The sequence below is a fragment of the Phoxinus phoxinus genome, assembly GCF_949152265.1.
Source record: "Phoxinus phoxinus genome assembly, chromosome: 6".
In the NCBI taxonomy this organism is placed as follows: domain Eukaryota; kingdom Metazoa; phylum Chordata; class Actinopteri; order Cypriniformes; family Leuciscidae; genus Phoxinus; species Phoxinus phoxinus.
In genome coordinates, this window is record NC_136881.1 from 35,479,067 (window position 1) to 35,505,046 (window position 25,980).

The 25,980-nt window shown below is 38.3% G+C and overlaps 1 protein-coding gene across 1 annotated transcript; it reads left to right on the forward strand.

Moving 5' to 3' along the window:
• The first annotated feature begins 11,214 nt into the window (after positions 1 to 11,214).
• dkk2 (dickkopf WNT signaling pathway inhibitor 2) lies at positions 11,215 to 25,631 on the forward strand. The gene is made up of 4 exons (XM_079615643.1): positions 11,215 to 11,720; positions 21,039 to 21,189; positions 21,271 to 21,393; positions 24,156 to 25,631. Exons 1-4 carry the CDS (start codon positions 11,523 to 11,525, stop codon positions 24,404 to 24,406), a joined length of 723 nt encoding a protein of 240 aa, XP_079471769.1. The 5' UTR covers positions 11,215 to 11,522; the 3' UTR covers positions 24,407 to 25,631.
• Positions 25,632 to 25,980: the final 349 nt, after the last annotated feature.

The window sequence follows — 25,980 nt, forward strand, 5'->3', positions numbered from 1 at the left end:
GGTATGGCAAAGCAGGGAATATTTTCTTTTAAATGTTACCCACAATTCTTCCTTTTACACCCAGAAGCTCTTCTGGAATCAATTGTCGCCTCAACAGTGTGTCAGCACCTCAGAAAGTTGTCATCTGACCAAAAACAGCGCTTCTCCGCAGCAGTTAGTATTCAGTAGAAAATGTCACCCAAGGCAAAATCGCAGCCAACATTGTAGCTCTGTGAGCCGCCTCACTGTCCACTGCCTAGATAGACAGCTGTCTTTTAAGGGCAATACTCGAACCAACCTTGTATGTCAATTGTTTTTGAATTCCTTGCCAGATTCTGAACCAAAATCATGAAACATCGATTTCAAATAAATGCTGTTCTTTTGCACTTTCTATTCATCAAAGAATCCTGAAAAAAAAAATCACAGTTTCCACAAAAATATTAAGTGGCGCTGTTTTCAGCAATGACAAAAATAACAATAAATTACACTGAAGACTGGAGTAATGGGGCTGAAAATTCAGCTTTGCATTACAGGAATGAATTGCATTTTAAAATATATATAGAAAGCGGTTATTTTAAATCGGGTGCGACCGAGCGTTCGTTCAGGAATAATTTTTTCCATTAATTTCTCCCATGGGGATTTCAAAAAAATCTTAGATATTCTTTATAAAATAATCTTTGATAAAGCATTATAAGCCTTGGACAAAGCCAACCAGCCACGAGGTGAGTCATAAAATTACAAAGTTTGATTTAAAGCACAAAAGTTTTAGAAAATTGGACAAAATACTAAACAGATTTAGTGAGGGAAAGAACTACAATCCCATGAAGCATTGCGGAAAGCATAATCAAATTAAAAACTATGGAGAATTATTAAACTACATTACGCATTTAACCCTTGTGCATTGTTCAAATTTCCATCCTTTCGTTATGTTCGTGGCTGAAAACAGCCACTACTTTAAACTGCTGTAAAAATTGATCAGATAAATATTTTTTTGCCATTTTTTTTGCATAAATCTATTAATCAACCTCAGTCCTGTTCAAAACTACTAAATGTTTTTAAAAAAATCAAGATTTTAACTCTTTAATTGCCAAATTCATAAATTATGTCACTGATTTGGGAGGGAAAAAAACACAAAATTACTTATTTTCAATATAAAATGTGATTGTGGACTGGATTTTTTTTTACCTTTTATCACAGTCTTGGACATGTCAAAGATTAGAAACAACATTGGTTTTGATGCATTGATAGTTTTTGTGCAGCATCAGATTTTAACTTTTTCTCCCTCATTTACTGTTCGTGGCTGTTTTTGCCCCATTGACTTCCATTATAACCACATTTTTTGATTGCAAAGCCATGACACCATAAAATCATGTATTTTTGATTGTTGGTGGTTTTCCCTGTTGGGAAGAGGTAAAATTTGTAATTTTTACTGTTGATAACCAGGTGGCACCATTAACCCTTTATATAGGCCTGTGCAAAAAAAAGCTTAGTTTCTGGCTTTTACATGGAGTTATATGGAGTATAATAGCATAATAAAGTGTGTGTGTGTGTGTGTGTGTGTGTGTGTGTGTGTGTGTGTGTGTGTGTGTGTTTGTTTGTGTGTGTGTGTGTGTGTGTGAGAACTTGATGCGTCTGAGAAAATCAAAATATGCACCTCAGCTCTCAGAACTACATGGAGTAAACAAAAACAAAGTAAGTGTATTTATGCATCTACCTTTTGATAATGAGAAATGCAGATTAAACAAAAACTAAGCAAGTGGATTTGAACACTTGCATGCAAGCCTGCTGGTCATTTGATGGTGAGAAGAGCAGCAAGCAACATGAGAAAGGGCTTGACTTGTAGTGAAGTTTTAGAGATGATCATGCAGCCCGACCCCTCCAGCGAGCTGCAGGATGTATTGTCTTCTCCCTCTGACACCACAGACTCAGGAGAGTCAGACCATTATTTGGATGTGGCACCCTCATCATCCTCTCTAGCTTCCACTGAAGGCGAGGAGGATTCGGAAGATCCTGGGTCTGGGTGGATTGTGAGAAACGGTGAAGTTTGGTTTTCCACCAACGCGGAGACAACTCCCTTTCTTCAGCCTGCCAGAGGCGTGACTTCATGGCCGACGCGCTATGCCATCGCAAGGGTCCAGAACATTGATTCTGTGTTCAATCTGTTTTTTACGGGCGCCGCACAATGAGAAACTGGACCGGGGTGGACTCCACAGATCTCCGTGCCTACATGGGGCTACTGATTTTGGCCGGCGTCTACAGGTCCAGAGGGGAGTCCACACGTTGCCTGTGGGATGATCACAGTGGTCGTGCGATTTTTAGAGCCACCATGTCCCTCTCAAGATTCAAGAAATCACCAGAGCTCTGCGTTTTGGAGGTTGGTCATGCTGACAATGAGGTCAATCATCTCGTCGGCCATGAAGTCACGCCTCTGGCAGGCTGAAGAAAGGGAGTTGTCTCCGCGTTGGTGGAAAACCACACTTCGCCGTTTCTCCCAATCCACCCAGACCCAGGATCTTCCGAATCCCCCTCGCCTTCAGTGGAAGCTAGAGAGGATGATGAGGGTGCCACATCCAAATCAGGATCTGCCTCTCCTGAGTCTGTGGTGTCAGAGGGAGAAGACAATACATCCTGCTGCTCGCTGGAGGGGTCAGGCTGCATGATCATCTCTAGAACTTCACTGCAAGTCAAGCCCTTTCTCATGTTGCTTGCTGCTCTTCTCACCATCAAATGACCAGCAGGCTTGCATGCAAGTGTTCAAATCCACTTGCTTAGTTTTTGTTTAGTCTGCATTTCTCACCATCAAAAGGTAGATGCATAAATACACTTACTTGGTTTTTGTTTACTCCATGTAGTTCTGAGAGCTGAGGTGCATATTTTGATTTTCTCAGACGCATCAAGGTGAGTTCTCTCTCACTCACACACACACACACACACACACACACACACACACACACACACACACACACACACACACACACACACACACACACACACACACACACACACACACACACACACACACACACACACACACACACACACACACACACACACACACACACACACACACACTTTATTATGCTATTATACTCCATATAACTCCATGTAAAAGCCAGAAACTAAGCTTTTTTTTGCACAGGCCTATATAAAGGGTTAATGGTGCCACCTGGTTATCAACAGTAAAAATTTAAATTTTTACCTCTTCCCAACAGGGAAAACCACCAACAATCAAAAATGCATGATTTTATGGTGTCATGGCTTTGCAATCAAAAAATTTGGTTATAATGGAAGTCAATGGGGCAAAAACAGCCACGAACAGTAAATGAGGGAGAAAAAGTTAAAATCTGATGCTGCACAAAAACTAACAATGCATCAAAACCAATGTTGTTTCTAATCTTTGACATGTCCAAGACTGTGATAAAAGGTAAAAAAAAATCCAGTCCACAATCACATTTTATATTGAAAATAAGTAATTTTGTGTTTTTTCCCCTCCCAAATCAGTTACATAATTTATGAATTTGGCAATTAAAGAGTTAAAATCTTGATTTTTTTTAAAACATTTAGTAGTTTTGAACAGGACTGAGGTTGATTAATAGATTTATGCAAAAAAAATGGCAAAAAAATATTTATCAGATCAATTTTTACAGCAGTTTAAAGTAGTGGCTGTTTTCAGCCACGAACATAACGAAAGGGTAGTGAATTTGCCCAGAGTGTTCTGTTGAGTTTTTGAAAATTTTCAAAGCATTTTCCTAAAATATGTGTAAAAATAAGCTTTGTCACCAAAAATCATTCCATTTGCTGAAACACGGAAAAAGTTATGGCCAAAATAAGACTCAAAAATACCCCATAGTGGCTGAAAACAGCCACAACAGCACATAAGGGTTAAAAATGTTTATTGCAATGTGTGTGTATATATGTGGAATGTTCTGTACATCATCATGGGTAATGTAGTTTTCACCATGAATTCCGTTAAACATTATCATTTTAAAAATAAGTTGAAATAATGTGGACTAAAAGCTTCAACAGAAGCAAATACCCTTGATTAACAACCTTGTAGCTCAAGGTCTGTCTTTAAAGATTTAGAAGTTATCATTAAAAATACAAAAATTTGTCTATACGGTAGTAGCCTATATATTTACAGTAACACCATTCGCCATCTTGGATGATGTTTGCAGTGCATGTTGGGATTTCTTTAATCGCAACGGACTTTAGTGATGGATACCTGCAATGCTGCCTCAGAATCAGGCCAAAACCAGTTATCTTTTAAGGTATCTATTCATGCCTACCTTTTGAAACAGTCTTGACTTCAGGAGCATGCTATATTTTAAAAACACAGCTCAAATTCTCAAGAAATCTCACACGCGTTATCTTTAAAATGACTTAATCATGCATTACTTCATGCCATCTTATCATGCCAGTTGGGCACGAAATAAACATTGGCAGAAATGGACACTGGTAGTCAGTACACAGGGTGCCCACTCACGTCCTGCTGCTTCTGCAATTTCTACATCTCATGTTTAGGGACAATGAGCCATTGTGTGGCAGTTATTCAATCCTCTGAAGCTTGCGAGCTTTGACAGTGAGTGATCACATAAAATGATGTCACTGCAAATGCTTGGAAGCCAAGTACAAAGAAGCACCTTAGATACTGATCTGTGGTCAGATTAATGTGAAGGAACACTGATGAATTCAGAGGAAGTCTGTAACAAAAGTCACAGGCGCAAAGATTTTTACAGAATAAGGCAATTCTGTCCCTTAAAAAGAAAAGCGAACTGCTGGTTTTGTATTGTCAGTAAAAAAAACTGTACTGAACTTAAAAAAAAAAAAAAATTAACATGCGATAACCGAGCTCACGGAATGTGCGGCTGCAGAACTCGGAATGCCTGATTTTCACAATGTTCTACAAATCCCATGTCTCTTGCTTGTTCATTTATTGAATGTTTGACTGTGATCTCAGTTACAAATAAGAGTAATTCACCAAGGTCCAGATTTACTAAAGGCAAATTAGCGTGAGAGCACAATTCCAATTGCCAATTCCAATTGCCGACGGGATGGAAAGTTCTGCGTATGATCCACTGATGACGCGCAAATTAAAGAACAGACACAGCCGTATCATTTCCATAATGACCAACGCAGTCTACCAAGAGCAACGCAAACTAGCATGCTTTTTTTTTATATAATAATGTTTTTTGTGAACCCAACTACTTTCATTGAATAAACAAAAACAGTTCAGAATATATATATTTTTTTATGTTCTGCAGAAAAAAAATTAAGTCATGCAGGTTTGGACGACGCCAGCGCTAGCCTAGCTTAGCACAAAGACGTGGAGGTAAAAGCTCCAGCTTTTAAGTCATGCAGGTTTGGACGACATGATGGTGAGCAAATGATGACAAAATTCAAGTTTTAGGTGAACTAACCCTTTTCCATGTTTAAAGAAACACGCCTACTTTTTGGGACTTTAGCTTATTCACCGTATCCCCCAGAGTCAGATAAGTCCGTACATACCCTTCTCATCTCCGTGCGTGCCGTAACTCTGTCTGACGCACCCACCGCTAGCCTAGCTGAGCACAAAGACTGGAGGTAAACAGCTCCAGCTAGCATACTGCTCCCAATAAGTGACAAAATAACGCCAACATTTTCCTATTTACATGTTGTGATTTGTATAGTCACAAGCGTGTACAAATAACAAGGTCACATGGGAACTATATTCTCAACAATCGCTGTGTCTCATGTGACCTTGTTATTTGTATATTTTGTCAACTATTGAGAGCAGTATGCTAGCTGGAGCCATTTACCTCCAGTCTTTGTGCTAAGCTAGGCTAGCGGTGGTTGCGTCAGACAGAGTTACGGCACGCACGGAGATGAGAAGGGTATGTATGGACTTCTATAACTCTGGGGGATACGGTGAATAAGCTAAAGTCCCAAAAAGTCAGCGTGTTCCTTTAAATGCATTCCACAGAATTTATTCCCCCCTCAAAATCAGTGCGGAAAATACAGAAGATTTGCTGATTCTATATGGACCCGATGATGACGCCAAGTGTCATTTGTACTTAAATTGAGTATTAAAGGCCGTTGGCAAAACTTACAAAAACAAATGCAGAGCTTTACTAGCAGAACAAAACACACACACACACACAACAGTGACTTTGTGTCTGATTTGCATTTAAAGATCTGTCTGCCTATAATCAAAACCCTATTCCTGACAAACCCAATCAGGAGTCTACACTGCTATAATTATACAACAATAATTGCACTTAAGAACATTGCGTTCCGTTGCATTTCAGCATGCTATTAACATACCGAAACGATAGCATTATGTTGTTTTATGGTTGACTGGATTGATTTAGTGGAATATTTGTAAAATCACATTTTATCATGAGCGTGGTTTGGGCCTACAGTTTTTAGTCATGGTACATCGTAAATCGAAGCAGAACTGGCTCCAAGCAGCAGCTTTCTGTGTAGACCGTTTATTTAAATCTACAACCATATAGATAATACAAGATGGGGTACTACTAACATTTTTAAATAAACCTTATGTTAAAGGAAGTCAATAATTGGTCTAAATTTTTTTTTTTAAATTCATGTATCCTCTGTGGAAGTCTCAGGAACAAAATAATTGTTTATCCAATCATTGTATTCGGTCCGAATGCAATGATACGACGTCCTACCTGCCTGTCAAAATGAGTATTTCCATATCTCCGCGCACCTGCTCCCGTCGACATCACGTGTCATCAGTGCGTTTCATGCTATGCAGAATTAGACAGACGTCAGTCCCCGAGCACCGCAACCGAAACATCAGCCGCCTTTTACACTTCCTCCTGAACCAAAAAACAGAGCTTATGCTGCGTTCACGCTATGTCGTAACCGGAATTAAAAAGATGGCAACCTGTGATGTTCTACCCGGAGCTATTCACGTATTCAGACTCAGATTTATGCGTTTCTATGATATCGACGCCTAAATGAATCTGCAGCAGTCAGATGGTACAAGTCAGCGCTCTTTAAGTTGTTTAGGATCATTATTATTGTAATGTTGTGTGCTTTAATATGTGAGGTAATTTAACGGCGTCTCTCATGACTCTACTCTGGCTGTGTGTTTTGGCCTGGCTTTGGAAAGCGCTCTGAAGCGAGTGAGATCTAATTATTCAAAAGCTAGATTGCTATTGCTAGCCACTCTGAAATTGCCTACCCTACCTTTAATACTTTTATTCAGCAAGGATGCATTAAATTGATCAAAAGAGGCATTTATAATGCTACTTCAAATAAATGCGTTTCTTTTGAACTTTATATTCATCAAATATTTCTGAGTAAGAAATGTATCAGAGCTTCCAAAAAATATAAACAGCCCAACTGTTTCAACATTGATGAGAAGAAACGTTTCTGTGTGAGACTTCTTTCAAAAACATTAAACATCTTACCAAACCCAACCCCAAACCTTTGAATGGTAGTATACATGGAAAACATAGTAGCTTCTTCAGGGGATGTAAATGTAGAACACATTGATGCCTTAGAACACTTTTAAAATATGCAGCGCTGAAATCAAACTGTGTGTAACTCTAGGAAAACCCCAGTTTATGGATTCAAGGTTTTTTAGGATAACTTAAAGGTGGCTCTTAAAGGTGACTTGCGTCTCATTGAATCTTCAAAGCCTGAGGCGTCGTCGAATTAACCCAGATCAGGCTGCTTGGGTTTGAGTCAGAGACTATGCCTTTAAGGCTGTAATTTAACAGCAGCTTCCCTTCATGTGGTTAACGCTTCACTAAAGAGCGGTCACTGTTATCAATTAGAAAAAATCTGAGTCATTAAGGAGTCAAGAAGCTGCATTCATTCTTCGACCGTTCTGTGACTTCTAGGGAAATGGCCCAATCCATCTTCTGGAAAAAAGGGGACACTGTAGGAGCGGTTATCTGATGAGGCGGCTCCCTTCATTCCAATGAGAAATTCCACCACCAAAGCTTCCTGGAATTTAGGGATTTTGAGGAACAAGCTCTCTGAACCAGCTGACCAAGTCTGATGAAGGTTTGAGAGGTTCGTCTCTGATTTGAATTCAGAGCTTTCTAAAACATGCAAAATAATGTAACGACAACAAAATAATACTGCAAATCCGTGATACTTACAAAATCAATTATCAGTAGTAAAACCGCTAAATTAAATCAACAGTAAACTAAGAGAGTAATTCATTTTATTAGTGTGTTTCTCTTTAGATTTTTATTTGATTTTTGGTTAATCTCATCTGTAAAACTATATATAATCGATAGTATTATTTTTTTTTTTTTATTTTTTTTAAACTTTTCTCAACTGTAAATCTCAGCCCAAAATAATGATGAAAATAAGGAAAACTTTGACTGTTTGAGATGTGAATTATACATTGCTGCTTATTTAGTCATTTAAGCGTTTGTTTACGGAATGCAAATCATGGCCTCAGTTTTCCTTGTTGTTTTACTCTTGGCAACAGATAAAGCACTTCTTTTGCGTATTCACTTATCTAGAAAGCCATGACTTCTATCAGAATTTTATGGGTAATTGATTTACAGAAATAAAACAAGAAAACGCGCACACCTGTTTTTCATCATTTGTCGAAAAATAAATTCGGGAAACAACATGGTTTGGGACAAAGGTTTTCAAAGGGTTCGAAATCCTAGAAACAGTTTTCAGTTGAAGTGGGTAAATGCGATAGCAAATTGTTTTGTTGTTCCAATTTTTGAATTCTATTTAAACCAGCTGCACTTTTTAATGTGCCAGAGTTTTATCAATGTATAGACGTACTGTTTGGCAGCCCTGAGGTGGGTCTGAATTTCAGGTTTTATTTGTCATCTTGTGTGGTAGTGCTCAAAATGTAAGTGGATACGCTCACTGAGAAGGACCGCATGGAATATCTTAGAAAAAAAAAAGTTTCCCAGATAGCACTCGTACGTCTCCAATATTTAAAGAGCGCTTCATCTGCAAAACATCTGATAAACATCTTTAAAAGAGCAGTTTTACCAAACTTTCCCATTTTAAAGACATTTTCTAAGTGTCTATATAACATCTGACAGAAAACGTCTTAGAGATGTATTGCAGATGATCAAGCGCTCTAAAAAACACATCTTCCAGATGAAAGCACGCACAATAGACGTCTCCGCGATGTATGTGTGCTATTCGAGATACTGCCTAATACGACATGCAACTGTTTGTGGTCAAATGGAAATAACATCACAACATTAATTTCCATCAAGATGTGCATCAAATCTTGGTCAAGATCTTGTATTGACAATGCAAGAGTCCAGCACTCTGTAAAGTCTCCTCCAGCACGTCCCAAAGACTTTCAGTGAATTTAAGGTCTGGACTCAGAGGAGCCAACTCATGTGTGAAAATGATTATTCATGCTCCTCACAACCATTCTTTCACAATTTGACCCTGATGAATCTTGACATTGTCATCCTGGAATATGACCATGATGTGTCTTCTTACGAGGTTGTTTAAGAAATAAAAAGATACACGCTCCATCAGTTAGGGTTAGAAGAACTGAACACATAACATGCTAGAAACATAATAATCACTGCAATAATGATCCAGTCATTGACTCTTCAGCATTTGCCTATTTAAATCCAAACAGAAAAAAATATATATATTTTCTTTTTTTGGCCGGGCAGTGTAGTAAGAGTGTGTTATTCCGCCCATAGCTGTATTCGTGCCTATTTTGGACACTGCAAAATTGAACATTTCAATGGAGTCTTTGTTAAAGTCTGTTAAGTTTCTTAGTGCTATGCAAATGTTGACCTACAGTGTGTTTATGTTAAGCAAAATAAGGAATGAAATGAGCAGATGTGACCTCAGTTTTGACGCAGAGGACATAGTAGATTTGGGCATATGATTACAGTGATAAGATACACTTCATTGACAGAACAGATGAGTAATGTTTCTCTAATATAGCCTACCTCTCGCGGCATTATTTCTACTGGAATCAATCCAGTCGATACGGGATATAACCAAGCTGAAGAAGTTGGCACCCAGAATATGGTGCCTGACATTTGAACTTCTGAGCTGCCAAATTTGAATGAAATTGAATGAAAACAACAACAGCTGATCTCTGCTGTGAGTTTGTCTCTGTTTGTTCTACTCGAGATGGCTTGTGTCGATAAAGCCTTTGGACTGTCAGAGCATTACATCGTAGCGATCAAAGCTCGGTTGGCTTATTAACACTGCGGCGATGACAGAATTTCAGAACGCCACCCAGAGTTCTCCGTTAACCTCATTGGAATGATTATTTATTTTTCCACTGCTTATTCTCCCTTGAACCTGTTCCTCACTTTCATGTCCCATATTTTCCACTCCGGCTACATTTTTGCCAGTGAGGTTTTGTTTTTCGGTGCTATATGTTAGCTGCCAAAAACACAATCCCTATGATTTCACCTTCATAAAGCATGACTGCATTACAATATTACAGTTCACTTACTTCCATGCTCCTCCTTCATATTTGATTTATTAATGCGTCCGTCTCATATAATTCATACCTCCAAGATCAGCTGATTCATAGTTAAAGGTTCAAGCATACAAAGTGCAATTTGCATGTCAGCTGTTTTAAATCATCATCTCGAATCTTGTTTTTGTCCCAAACTTTTAAGAAATATGTTTCTCGTCCTTTGCAGACAAGTGTTGTTAAAAATCCTGGCTTTAAGCTGAGAAACTCCCAGATTCCATCTGGTCACTGGCAGTGAATTCAAGCAAGGACTCACACTGGCATTACATAATTATGTTTGCAGTTTATCAATATTATTGTTTGCTAAGCTGCATTTTGTTTTGTATTAAACCTATTTTTAAAAAAGTGATAGTTATTTTTTTTACTATTCTATTTTTACTACATTGTAAAAAAAATATGATCAGTAAGTAGTCTACATATGTTTTTACATTGCTTTAACTAATCAAATTAAGTTAAGTAATCTTTGACTCTTTTATGTTATACAAGATTCAACTAATTTAAATGTAATTAAGTTGAAATTACTTAAAATAACTAAGTTGATTATAAAAAGGTTGCTGCCTTAAATTAAGGTGTGTGTGTGTGTGTGTGTGTGTGTGTGTGTGTGTGTGTGTGTGTGTGTGTGTGTGTGTGTGTGTGTGTGTGTGTGTGTGTGTGTGTGTGTGTGTGTGTGTGTGTGTGAGAGAGAACAGGGGCGCACCGCAGATCAGTCATCTTTTGTCAATACAGAATGGGGGCGGAGGAAACACATCCTATAAAAAGAAGGTATCCCACCACATCATGAAACGGCGGGCTGCTTCACAAACACTCACACGAGCAGGAATCCTCCTCTCTGCTGCCACTTTGATATTTTTTTTTTGGTACAGCATCCCGATGCTTTATGCTTCTCCAAATCTTTGTGTTTTCATAATATAGCCTTTATCTTATAACGTTTTTTCTCCCACTGACAGATTATTGAATGGACACTGTAGAATGGAGTTTATGCTTTTTTAATCCAAAGTTTGGTGGTCAAAGCACTTAGTGCTGTAGGAAACATATTATCTTCAAGAAACCAACACATTCTCATTCAGAGTAAGAAGAGACTGAAAGGATGCTGAGCGTTACGCGGAGTCGGAGCTGTTGGATGTTGACACTGATCATCGCGGTAGTGCGGATGGGAGAAACTCAAGGGACCGAGAGCAAAGCCCAGGTGAACTCCATCAAATCACTGGAGCCCCAGGTCGCCGCCACTAACCGCTCCAGCGCTTCATATAGCGACATCCCGAAGAAAAGCAACATGCCCGCTCAGGTAAACCCGACACCTCTATCCATTTATTAGGGGAAAAAAGCTAAAACCCTTCAGGCATGATTAATTACTAAATGCATAAGGAAATCGCACGTGTCACTTGTGGGCAAATTGTTCGCTGATCTTTTTAAAGGAATTTCTGTCAGTTAGCCTAGCTGTCTAAAGTTTGTCAAACCCTTTGTCCCAAATTCCTGCAGTCACACGATTGTCCGAATCATATAAAATATGTTTTAAAAAAGTTTTTGTCCTTTTCTTGTGGTATAAAAAACAAAACAATCTATAGCCTATAATACACGTGATGTGGCAATTCACGGAGTCACAGAAATCGGAATCACCACAGCGACTTCTGTGTAACGCTTATCTTTTGTGGTTAATGAAACCTGAGGTAATTTGTTTTATATTTGTACATTGCATGTATAATTATTTTTTTTTATGATATTTTGTTTAGCATTTTTGTTCATTAAAGGAATGGTTGGACAAATTGATAAATTGCGTTGTAGATTATTAGGATCTCACGCCAAGTTTAGACTTACTTTCCATCAAGCGCCAAAGAGAATGGCTTGTGATTGCCTATGTAGGCTATAGCTCATCTACGAATCAATTTGTCAAGGCTCAAACATTTGTGTTATTTTAGAAAGTGATTAAGGTAGGTTACTTTGTACAAAATGATTGTGATTATAACAGTAAAATCCTGTTAATTTGTTAACAGTGAAATTCCTTAGGTGAATTACTGTAATAGATCTATTTTGAAATAACCTAAAATGTTGCTACCTTATTTGTTTTCTTGCAACCACAGCTGCCATTTTTTTTAATCATAAATTTCATTGAATTTGTTTCTGGAACGTAGCGTAGCCTACAGTATTACTTGCGTATTATACAAGTACAGTTATCAGAAAGGGTTTATTGTAGGTCAGTTGAATGGTCAGTATCCTTTTGAAAGCTTTACATTTCTATCATGGTAAATCCTGTATTCATACCTAGCTCATGATATATTTACTTGTTTTAAGTGAATAAATTCTCTTTGCTATTTGGTTTTGGTCTTGGTTATGTCTCTCAGATCAGCCGTAAATATGCAGATGTTGTTTTAATTGAGAGCAGATACAATTTATTGGAAGAAAAAGAGGAGGTGATGGGATTTTTCTCCCTCTCGTGTCCTCTTTGGAGTGGGAAGATCTCCAGTATGCAAGTTCCCTGCCAGACCCTCATCTAAACAATTGCTCTCTAATATACCATCTGCATAAACGCAGGTGGTCTGGATGATCAGACCACTGCCATACATGTGGAAACCACTACAGTCCAATATTAGTTAAATGTCATGCTACATTTAGCTTCTTATCCAAATGTAGATTGCTAACAACTCTGTAGATTGCAAACAGAGCGATCTGTTGTCTCATTTGGAAGTTTCCGGTTGCATATGTTGCAAGACAGATCTAGAACGTTTTATACTCTGGGGCGACTCTATAAATATAAAATAATTGTGTAGGAGATTTAATTAAAATAATGAATGATAACTTTAACAAAATGTTATACCCTGCTGAAGAAAAATCTGCTTAAGCCAGCCTAACTTGTTCTGCTAGTCTAAGGTGGTTTAAGGTGCCTGACCAATTAACAAAACTCCCCTAAAACCAACTAAACCAGCTTCACCATTCATTGGGTGTATACAAAACCAATTTAGACTGGTTTAAGCTGTTTATTTTCTGCAACAAAACCAATTTAGACTGGTTTTAAGCTGTTTGTTTTCAGCATGTAGTGTATTTTCTAGTAGTGTATGTTGATTAGCTTAATTTTTATGGAACAAAGGCCCTGTTTACACCTGGTATTGAGATGCGTTTTGGTCGATCGGATCACAAGTAGATGAGGGAGACACGTTCCCTTTTACACTTGCTGTTTTAATCCGTCTTTTTTGTCCACTTTCAACCACTTCTGTCCTGATTTCTTCGTGGGGAGATTCTATGGGCGGGTAAATGTATGTTTTTTTTCAGATCTTTCGATCTAATGGACAAAATAAGCTCACACAATTTACATATGAACGCAAGCATCAGCTTTCATTTCTGCTCTGACAGCCGCAAGACCAGCCGAACGCTGTGAGTGTGTGTTAGAAATCAGGAATGGTGAGAGAACATTGTGCTTGGTAAATTTTTCGTCTTCAAACCGAACTTGGGACTCCAGCAGACAAAGTTTAAATCCCATCTGGCAAGTGCGCTTCCCATAATGTTAACGCATTATGTCTTTTTGGCTGTTTGAATGCATTCGATCACATGTGCGTTTACACTACGAAAGCAATTTGGTCGAATGCGTTTTTTAATATCTCTGGAAGTGGTCGAAAGTCGACAAGCGTTTTAGACTCTGTTTACACCCATTTAGCGGCCACTTGTGATCTAATCGGCCAAACTTAATACCAGCTGTAAACGGGGCCAAAGAAACTTGTAGTTTTATGTAAATTATGTAAACATAGGGTTACATCTGTTGAACAGGAAACTACCTTGTCACACCATATCACCACAGAGTAGGCCTACACATCATTTGATGTATAAGAGTTCACATTGACAGTGTATTAAAATTAATACCAGATTTGAAAGAACACGTCATATGGATGCAGTTGCAACTTTCTTGATTGCAATTGTATCTTTAAGAATGTTCTTTAGTTGTAATGCCCTCTTAAATTGGAAATTGAAAACATTTGACATCTAAATAGCCTCGTATAGACATCCTGTGTTTGTGCAGTTACAACATTTCATGATGATCAGCCATTGACATTGTTTGTCTGCATTTTCGTTGATTTTTGTAATTGCTACTTTGATAACATATGATGCATGTTGTGATACGATGAACCTAAAGATGATGCATGCTAATTTCAAGTTCCTCAATCAAAGTTATTGCTTTTTAATTCCCCCTTTGGACGAAATTTAACAAAACTAGGCGTGCGTCCGCACAACAAGCTGTTGTCAAAGTTTCATTAACTTTGGACTTTGCCGCACCCAAACATTTTATTGAATTTTATTTGGAAAAGGCACTGACAAATTAAAAACATTTTGTCAGCTGTTTGATACATGTGAATTAACAGTCTGGGAAGAGTTAGTTCATTATGATAGAATTTTTCCAGATGTCAAGGCAGAGTTAGACAGACGTCAGTCACCGAGCACCGCAACCGAAACACCAGCCGCCTTTTACACTTCCTCCTGAACCAAAACAACCAGCTTATGCTGCGTTTACACCATACCTGCTGTAGTTTGGAAAAGATAGAAACCTGTGACGTTATACTCAGAGTGGTTTGTGACTCAAATGTATGCGTTTCAATGGCAACACTATCAACGCCGAAATTAATCTGCAGCAGTCAGGTGGTACAGGTCAGACCTCTTTAAGTAGTTTGTCCATTATTATTGTAATGTTATCTGCTTTGAGACATGAGGTAGTTTAATGCCGTCTCTCGTGACGTTGGAGGCTTTATGAGGGTGGGATCTTATGCTTTCAAAAGCTAACCTGCTATCGTTAGCCGCTCCAAAAATTGCCTACCCTACCTTTTAAGGTAAGAACTACAATGCAAATCACATGAAGACAAATAGGGAATTAGCCATATAAGTTCTGCAGGTGACTAATATAGTGACTGGATATCTCTAAAAGATTTAATGATGGCGCTCAGAAGTGTGCCTGAATTTAATTAGCCATGATGTCCTAGTAGTCACTTACATTTTTCTCTCCCAACTGGGCGAGCTGTCTAAAGAATGCTTTACATTTTTATATGTCATTACACAGCTGCTGAAATGTTTCCTCTCAAGTCCTCTAACTCTCTAACGCTCAAGGATATGGTGAAGATTATAACACAAGCTCCCAATAAATCTCCCACACTGGCGTACTCCCAAGTGCTGCAAATTAGGCAGGCAAGAGAAACGGCCACCCAGTTTCATACATCCGTCCTAACGGAGACGAGACGAAATCGGTTTCGCCGTTTTGTGCTATAAGTAAAGCTGGCCTGTAGCCATGGTGGAAGAGTTTTATTAGTAGCAACAACTTAATTAAAATGTGTCTAATGAAACTCATGTCAGATGTTGGCTTGATGTTGTCCACAAATCACCAACAAACCGAAGTCGCTCACTTTAGACGGTTGAGAGTAAATGTTTAAGGGGGGGGTTAATGGTGGTTTCCAGTTGTGGGCAACCCAAAAGGAGGGATATTGGGATTGGCAGAACTTGTTCACCACATTAACCTCTCGACTAGATGGGAAGAGGCTAGTTTTCAGCATGAACACGAGAGCTGTTTCACATCAGTGCCGCAGCTTTGGGACTTTTAGCTTTTCCTCTTATTTAATTTGACGCTGAGGTTCCGTTAACGAGTAGGAGCGGGGCGGGGGGATTGTTTGGGTCTGGCTTGTAAAGAGGCGAGGTGGGTCGCCCTCTCCTGCTCCCTCTGAGGTTAAGTGACTGTTTAGTGATGCTAACGAGCTGAGAGAGTGAAATAAAACAGGCAAAGGTGTGGCGGCTTTTTAGCGCTAACCAGGCTAATCATCTGGATTTTACTTTCTTTGAGGAACTAGACAGCCTGGAAGGTATAATGACTATGAGTTTCTGAACCACGATTTCATTTGCCAAGGCATGATGTCGCATTTCTGTAGCATTCCCAGAATTCCATTGATGGTAACGGTTAGCATCCAGTTAGCCATGCTAATTGAAAAATTACAAAAAACAGAAATGTATTACTAAAACTAAAGCTGACCCAGGTTGTAAGGCAAGCTAGACCAGCTAAAGACCAGCTTGGCCAGGCTGGGAGACGGACTTAAAGATCAGCAAACCAGCTTAGGATGGTTTAAGTGAGTTTTCTCAAAAATGTAGCTGGTTTTTGAGGTGAAATTGTATTGTCATTGAATTATGTGGCAGCACAACAATGATAACATATATAGTTTTGATAATTGTGTTGTACTTGCACTAGTCTTTGCTGGGAAGTAGAGAAAAATTAAATTACACAACATGTATATTTTATTGTGACCCATCACATAATTAAGTAGGGACTCGTATTCCCACAGCCTCCATATTTGTCAATAATGCCTTTAAGGGTTTGCTACAGATATGTTTTGAGTGCTGGTGAGATTAGCCTTCAACTTGCTTTCCTGTGCAATCTGATACACATAGGGCCATGCCCTTTGAGGGTGGATAAGGTTTGTTTGTTCAGTTGACAGTTTATTTTACTCTTGAAAACCCTCTCAATTCACTAACACCATTCATGGTGTCAGATGTCAGCTTTGCTTTTGCAAGGTCAAGTTAAGCTGGGCCCCGGGGCCCTAGAGGAACATGTGTGTGATACATGGGTTTTATGTGTGGAAACCCTATTCACGATCTCATAGTCTGTTGTGTATATGAACTTAGATGCGGGTTCAAGGGAAGTCTTGCATTCCTATAGTATAGATGAAGATGATTCTTTTGTAAACTTTCGTGTATTTGTTGCAGAAAAATTCAAATGAAATAGATCTTGCATTTAAATTTGTTCTTATTTTCTTATATTTTTCTATTTTTATATATATACTGTCTCTCTCTCTCTCTCTCTCTCTCTCTCTCTCTCTCTCTCTCTCTCTCTCTCTCTCTCTCTCTCTCTCTCTCTCTCTCTCTCTCTCTCTCTCTCTCTCTCTCTCTCTCTCTCTCTCTCTCTCTATCTATCTATCTATCTATCTATCTATCTATCTATCTATATATATATATATATATATATATATATATATATATATATATATATACATTATACATACATTCATGCATATCTCATTCGAATGACAAATTATTTTTCATTTATATTGTATATTTATATAAAATAAAATGTATTTTGCATTTTATTTATATATATGTAAGAAAATAAAATGTAAAATTATTTATATAATTAGAATGAAATGTATGCATATATATGACATAAAATATAAATTAATTTAATTTAAATAATTTAATAGTATATATGTATATCATTATACATATTATGTAAATCATATATATATATGTTTATTAAGTTTATCACGTTTATTATAAAAAAAAATTAAGTTATGCTATTTTATTTTCTTATTTATTTTTTAAGTGTAAACCACTAATATTACAGTATTTCCATCTATCTATCTGATTATATACTGTATATCGTGTAGCTAATCGATTTGAAAGCACTGAAATAAATACTGTTTTTAAAATAAAAAGTAGACTGCAATATTTTTCAGCCAGTTTATAAATCTGCCTGCTAAAGTACTGCATGCTTATCGGTTGCTACTAGCTAGATAAGACGTGACATAGTTTGGGTATTACCTGATATAAATCCTTAAATGCTTTTTTGAAGGCATGAGGGAGAATACAGATATGGAGATGATTTTCAAAGGCATGGCAACGTTTAGTCTTCAAAGTCTGCCTTTTTTTTTTGCTAGCATGCGAGCGGTGACACAGGGGCCAGTGGGCATCCCTCATCGCTGTCTGTCTCTGAGCTTATCATCTCCACACTTATCTCACACATGAACGTATGGGAGGAAAAAAACCAGACTGTGGAATCAATGAGGGATGAGGATCAACGAGTCGTATCCAAGCGCTGGCCGGGTCATTAAAATCCTGATGTGATGACGTTGCCAGATTATGTGCAGACACGTCTATGTGTCTGCATTGGCTCTGGTGGTTTATGCGATGCTATAGAAAGATCTCATCCACTTCTTATATTCAAGTTGACATGATTTAGCCGGAAATCTGAGAATGTTTTACATCCAAGCACATAATGCAACTGAACTGAATAAGGGGGTGTTTACTAATGCAATGCACTCAATAACTTTCTAATGATGCAGCGAATGAATACTGAATTTTGAGGTCAGTAACTTTTTAGTATTTAAACATTTAATGGGCTTCATTCGTTCCTCATTCCTCTCGTGAATGTATCGTTGGTGGTTTGGCTGGGGTTCATCATGTGTTTTCAATGTTACCGATTCTGTTACTTGCATAAGAAAGGAAGGTTGCCCTGAGGTCTGTCGATCTACAAAACAGAATAATTTCTTTTGTTATTAGATATTGAGATATCCATATACCCCCCCTCTCTCTCTCTCTCTCTCTCTTTCTCTCTCTCTCTCTCTCTCTCTCTCTCTCTCAGACCACATGTTTTGCATTTGACGCTAAACTGAAGATTGTTACGGGTGATGTAAAGCCTTTCTTCACTGGCTGGTTTCTTTTCATGAGTTTGTGATTTGTATAATGTATTGTCAAGGTCTCGGTCTCATCCGTTTATTAAGGTCATTTAGCCTAATAATAATGAGCCGGGTCTGGTTTGCTGACTTTGGAGGGGTTCGGGGCACCTAGACCAATTCAAACCGGTTTAGCCTGGCCTAACTTGATTATAGCTCAAAGGTATGCTAATATAAAACACATATTAGACAATTTATCAATGAAAATTGCATTACAACTTTTCAGTTTAACCACATAAAAATCTTGGTTTATGTGCTGCATTCTGGTTGTTTGGTTTATGATATCCTCTATATAATATTTTGATTATCCTAATGTCTCTGTTTTTCAGATGAATCCAAAATGTATAATGTCCACAGATTTGTTGAAACTCAGATACAAACCATGTATAAATGTATAGTATAAAATGCATACAAACAAAACTGGTGTCATATTGCAAATCAATTATGGATTGTAGTGGAAATGAACTTTGAGGACTCCAGTATTGAGATTACTGTAATTTTGTTACAGTGTTTGTCAGTGTTGTTTTGCATGTAGTTTCATGATTTCCATAATTTCCAGCTGTCACATAAAAACAAAATATAGCTGGTGACAGGGACGAGGGATGGTTGATGCTGGGGATCCAGAGTTGGAATAATCAAATCTAATACATTTTAATATTTTCTGTTCCTGACTATTTGACGGCATCATTATCCTCTTAATTTACAATTTATTTCTTGTTCATTTTAATGTTTGTGACCAGGGCTTTACATTAACTTTTTTTTGCTCACCAGCCACTGTGGCTATAGTGATTTTCCAAAGATATTAACCACTCAGCATTTTCACTGGCCACAATATTATCTCATAATTTGGCAGCAGGATTATTAGGCTGCTGTCACTTTAAGACCTGACGCACGGATCCATTACACTGTTACACATGCGTTTTCTCTCTCAACTGTTTACGTTCACTTAAAACATATAACTGACTGTGTATATGTAAATACTAACCAAGACTGGCATTTTGACATTATTTTGTGTGTATTTGACTGTTTAAGTGCAATAAGTAGCGAAAAAGATCTCAATTGACTCTCACGACACACCATGTTCTTACGCAGTGAAAAACACATCGCGGAGCAGAGAGGACACTGACAACACGCTGACAGACAGGACTGACCAGGTTACTTTTCGGTTACTTTTGATATATTAAACATATTAAAGTCTCACCTTTCAAATTTGATCATTTTTTAAAAGACATTTAAACAATAAATGCTGTTTTGTGGCTCTTTAATGTGTCGTGACAGATCGCTGTAGAGCATCAGTTAAAGCTGCTCATGAACCGATCATCTCTTCCTTCTAGTTCATTTATAGCATCAAATAAACATGAATAAACATAAGAAGGAATGTTGTTTTAACCGCGGAAATTCTCCAATGTTAATCTACCAACTCTCCTGACTGCTTTGTCGGACAAAATGGCGGATGGTGAAGTATGATTGGTCAGATCACCTGTCAATCAAGCTCCCTGCAAAGGCTCAATTTACTACTGAGAGGCGGCTTTATGTGCCGCACTTTGGATGTGAGCACAAAATCTGCGGGAATGAGTAAAATTATGCGCAATACGTGCAATTCCACGCCGAAATTCAAGCCCTGTAACGCCACCAATATTCATCCGGAGCAAATTAAACGAACGAGTGAGGGGAGGCGGGTTTGTGTGTAACTCGCTGTCGGAGAGATGAGAGAGTGAGAAAGCGTAGCTGGTATCATATATCTATTCTGTGGAAATTTTGTATTGGACGCATTTCAGATATTTCAGTATCGAAAAATCTATATTTTTGACAACACTACATTGCACTATTGCAGATGCCTGTTTGAAAGACTACAATTGAAAAATGTATATATGTATAAAATTCAACCTGACAAAGTGGCTATTAGTAGGAAAGACTGTATTACACGGGTTGGCGGGTGTTGATGTCAAGCACTATTCATGACCTGTTATTGAGAGACATCAATTTGACATACTATACACACAATCATCACCCTTAATTCCTAATGTATAAAGACTCACTCTGTTATACTTTATACGTTTGTGTTAAATACCGAAACTAATGAGTGTTGAAACCAGTTTGTTGGAGAAGGACTGGCCCTGATCTGTCGTTCTCATCCTCAGGGGTATCCATGCAGCAGTGATAAAGAGTGCATGGTGGGAACTTACTGCCACAGTCCCCAGCACGCCCCGTCCCGCTGCCTCACCTGCCGCAGGAGAAAGAAGCGTTGCCATAGAGACAACATGTGCTGCCCTGGAAACCGCTGCAGCAACTGTACGTCCTTCTGTTGATTTTCCCAGTGTCTTTATACTAACTTGAAGGAATTTACAATGGATTTCTTCTGTCATTCCTTAGATATCTGCATTCCCATCTCAGAGAGCGTGCACAAATCACCTATGGAGGAGCACAACACGCTTCCTATCAAAGACAAAGGCTGGAGGAAGAATGGCAAAGCTCAGGCCAAGATCTCTCTCAAAGGTGAGGAACTGACAATGTCACAAATGGAGATCCAAACTTGATCCATTTTCCCCTGAAAAACACTCACTGTGTATCCTGAGTTCAGGAAGTTACATATGATTTCAAGCATGTGCTTTTCTGTCTGGTGTTGTGTGCTGTTCGTATCAGACTGTGGGCGGTCTGTGGCCATCTGAGACTGAGAGTGTTTCATATTCATACTCACTTATGAACAATGTCTGCAATGAGTTGATTCACTGGATGCGGTTACATGCATGTGTTGAGGGGGACGACGGCCCACAACTACACGCAGCTCGTATATCTTGAAGGTTTCTCCGCAGCGGGAGGCCTGTGTGGGAAGGATCACGACGCTGTGTTTCCTCACCTCTGTGTTCTCGCCTCGGTAACATGGCGGCTCAGTCACGCTCTCAAACACAAATGAAACCACACCAGATTTAGTCTGAGCCATTTGAGGCACACTAAATGTTGTACCGACTGCCATTGAGAATAATTTATGGACTCAATATGGACTAAACAAAAGACGATGGCAACTTTCATTTCATGCCAACTTTAACCGGCTCTGTTTCCAATTTTGGGCAAGTGAACAACCACTGGAAAATTGCTTTGCATTAGTTTGTAAGCAGATCTATATCAGTTGCAGTGACGTATTTGGTTGCACTTTTTTTTCTGATTTCACTTGAACTTTGTGGAGAATATTTGCATGAGCGACAGAAAGGTCGAGTGTGCGTAGGATTCGCCTTGGACTGGGTGTGACATTGAGGGGTGCCGGTATAACATCACTTTGTAGGCCAAAACGCGGGAGCGAGTTAGCATTTAGCATTTAGCACTTCCGGTTCCATCGTCCCGAAGTCAATGTTTTTTATTTTATGGGATTTTTGTTAAAAGGCTGAAATAAGTGTGTGAACACATCAAAACACTTTCACGTTTTATTCTATGACACAAGATACATCAGTATTACCCCACTCTGGATTTTTTGAAGCTGTTACGTGTTTTGAAAAAGGCGGTTGCTAGCAAGCGGTTAAATGGGACTACAGAGGCATGTCGAGGAGATTAAACGTCATCACGCTCCCATATGTCACGTCCACTTTTACACCTTGTTATGCTTATAATTGTGCTCTTATAAACTATTCTAACTCAAACGCTCTGGGAAAATGTTTTTAGATAAAAACTGAATGAGTTGTGGGAAGCTTAGTGATGGTGACGTTGAAGTCGCGGGACCGTGGTGTAGTTCGCGTTTATAGCCAACCTTTAGCTTTTTGCTTCTGGCGACTGCATTTCAGCTTCAAAAATCATAAAAGTTGTGTGTGATAATTATCTTGATGGACAAAAATGTAAGTATCATAGACTTTTGTTGATCACAGAGCTTGTTTTTAGCGATAATCCAAAATCCTATGGGAAAATCCTATTGGGTTTTTGTCGATAGGAACACTGGTTGTCGAGGGAACCAGTGTGATGCTAACTGCCGATTGGCCTACAGAGTGACGTCATACCTGTGCTACTCTGTTGACCGAGGGAGGGATAATACTTAGTCGTGATGTAACGGAAATAGCGACAGATCTTTTCTTCTGTATTGTGACATACATCCGAGTGAAACGGTTTATTGAAAAGAAAAAAAATAGTGGTTGCTGATTGGATGGAGACAGACCTGAATGCAAGCTTGTGAGATTGTAAGAAAAGGGCAGGGTTTACGTGGACATTTTAATTAAACATTGCGAGGTTAAAAAATAAATGTAATATATGAATGGAGGACAGTGAACTTTCATTTCATGTACACTCTCTAATATCATAAACTGTAGCATTTATACTTAGCAAAGTTCAAATAACCTTCGCCAGGCTAGTTACTTTGAAAGTGAACATTTCTTGGCTAATATTATATTCCACAGTTGCTCTGGGAGGAAAATTATTGCTTGTTAGAAATTTTTTTGCCCCCATTTTCTTGTTTGATATAAATGTGAGATACTTTTTTTTGTCAGCTAAACCCCTTTGACCTACTGTAAAATATTTACTTTATTTTTGTTAATATTTCAATAATTGAATTACACATTCACGGTTCTCTGATATCAGTTAATGGTCATGCAGGTACATTTTTAAAAATCTTTTTTAGGTAGTTTTATTTTGATTTTTACGTTTATTTAATATTACATTTTAATGATTTAATTAATTATTAGCAAACCCCTGAAGTTTGGGAAACCCTGTATTAAAGGAATAGTTCACCCCAAAATAATAACAAAATAACAAAAAAATAGTCATTTTCAAGCATAATTATAATTCTATTATAATATACTGTATTTATAATTCTTCAAAAATTCTCATTTTGTGTTCCATGGGTAAAAAAGAAAGAAAAAGAGAGCATAAGAACACCGTGAGGGTGAATCAATAATATATTGGGGCTCTTAAAAAAATAAAAAATATAAATAAAATTTCATGTAAATGAGAAAATTATGAAATTATTTCTAAAATGCAAAATATATATTTATATATATTTTCCTGCAAAGCCATAAACAGCCATTTAAAAAATATAACATTAAAAAAATTATTCTCTTCTTCCCAGAGCAACGGTTTATTGAATATAGAGAACATTTAACCAGGAAATATGGTTTACCAAGTAACTAGCCATGGTTGTAATTTGGGCTACTGTTTGTCCAAGTACTTTGTAATCGGACATACTACTCTGTTTTTGCATACTATATAGAAGGGAAGTATTCTTTATTTCGAGCGCAGCGCATGACCTTATAGCAGGCACTGACGTCTCCCTTCTCCTGCAGGCCACGAGGGCGACTCTTGCCTGCGCTCGTCCGACTGCTCGGACGGCTACTGCTGCGCTCGCCACTTCTGGACCAAAATCTGCAAGCCTGTGCTGCGGCAGGGCGAGGTTTGCACCAAGCAGCGCAAGAAAGGCTCCCACAGCCTGGAGATCTTCCAGCGCTGCGACTGCGCTAAAGGACTTGCCTGCAAGGTATGGAAAGACGCCACCTCCTTCTCCAGGTCCAGGCTGCACGTGTGCCAGAGGATCTGAGACGGGAGGCCCCTGGAAAACAAGCCGCACCTTGGGGCCCACGCGTCCCTCTGGGGGGAGGAGTGGGCGAGGGCTCCTTTCTCCAGGACTTACTCAGCTGTGATAAAGGGAGAGATGCAGATGAATGTGTGTCAGAACAGGGTGGGATATGGTGGACGCTCAGCCGTAGCCGTACTCCGTGCTTCTTTTCAAGATTATTTGCTGGAGGTTTATTGATCCACAAGCCATATTTATCACTGATGCGTTTGACGCAAGCGCTGGCGTATTTCGGTATGCCTGTGCTGTCATTTTAGTATCATTTTCAATGCTCTGATTTGGTTAAAAAAAATGTTAGTCACTAAATATTTCATGCACATATTTTTCCACAGCATAACCACTCAAATATTACCTAGGTATATTTGGTTGCATTATTGCAGACTTTGATTTCTCGATTTCTCGACTGTGTGGAGCGCAAGTTTCATTTTTTATTTCATCCGCCCTTCTGAAAGTGCACTTTGAGTTTTCTTGTATAAAAAAAATGATCTGAAATGTGTACATAACACCCAAACAGAAGAACAATAGTATGTTCTCAAGGTAGCCACACACTAGTGATGCATTAGCCTGAAAAATATGATCATTAGTTCAGATTCACTCAATAGATAGCATTTTTGTTCCGTCAGAAATACTAAATCGGTTCTGATTATCAAGGGAAGTTGTTTACAGTTTGAGTGCTTGTACAGTGAATGTGCTGATGCTTTTTATGATTATGGCATCGTGAATCATAGTCCGTACTTTTGGTTTGTAAAATTCCACGCCACATTTTAGCTAGAAATAATAATTCAAATCTAATAAGCTCTTATATTGTAAATAAAATGCTAAATTGTCGAAATGTATTTAAGAAGCAGTTGTATATCATGTATATATTGGTAAAAAAGGAACAGATGGGGAAATAAAGTAGCGTAAAGAGACATTAAACACTTTTTACTTTCAACTTACTGTTTGTCATAGCATGGTGTGAGATGATTTCCTCAAGCTCTGTTTTACACCGCAGATATGAAAATCCCCACGCAGAACTATTTCTATTAAATTATTTTCAAAACACGTTTCTTCACAGAGCTCATGTTGTGTATTTGTTTAATGTCTGATTTCCTGGGTTAGTCCTTAACTTTGTTCCTGTTGTAACAGTGATGTTATGTCTCATTGTGTATTTACAGTGATTTAAACAGATTAAAGAATGTATTTTGTATTACAAGCATTTGGCTGCTCTCATATTTTCAGTTCTGAACCGAACAGCTTCGGATGTGAATATCTGTTTTCTCAAATACAGCCCGAGGTGAGAAACTTGAGAAGACACAGTTGAATTTATAAAATTGATATTAACCAGCAAAGACTTACTGTATACAGCCTTGGGGGGGGAAAAAAGTATATATAGCCTGAAAAATACATGATTTGTGTTTAGAAACAAATAGCTATCAGATACAGTTGTTGTCAGATTTCATTGGTGATTTTAAATATGAAATTGAATCGTAAGCTTGGTGAACAGCTTTGGAGAATTTGATATTTCCACATTCAAAAGACAGGAGCTGAACTTGCAT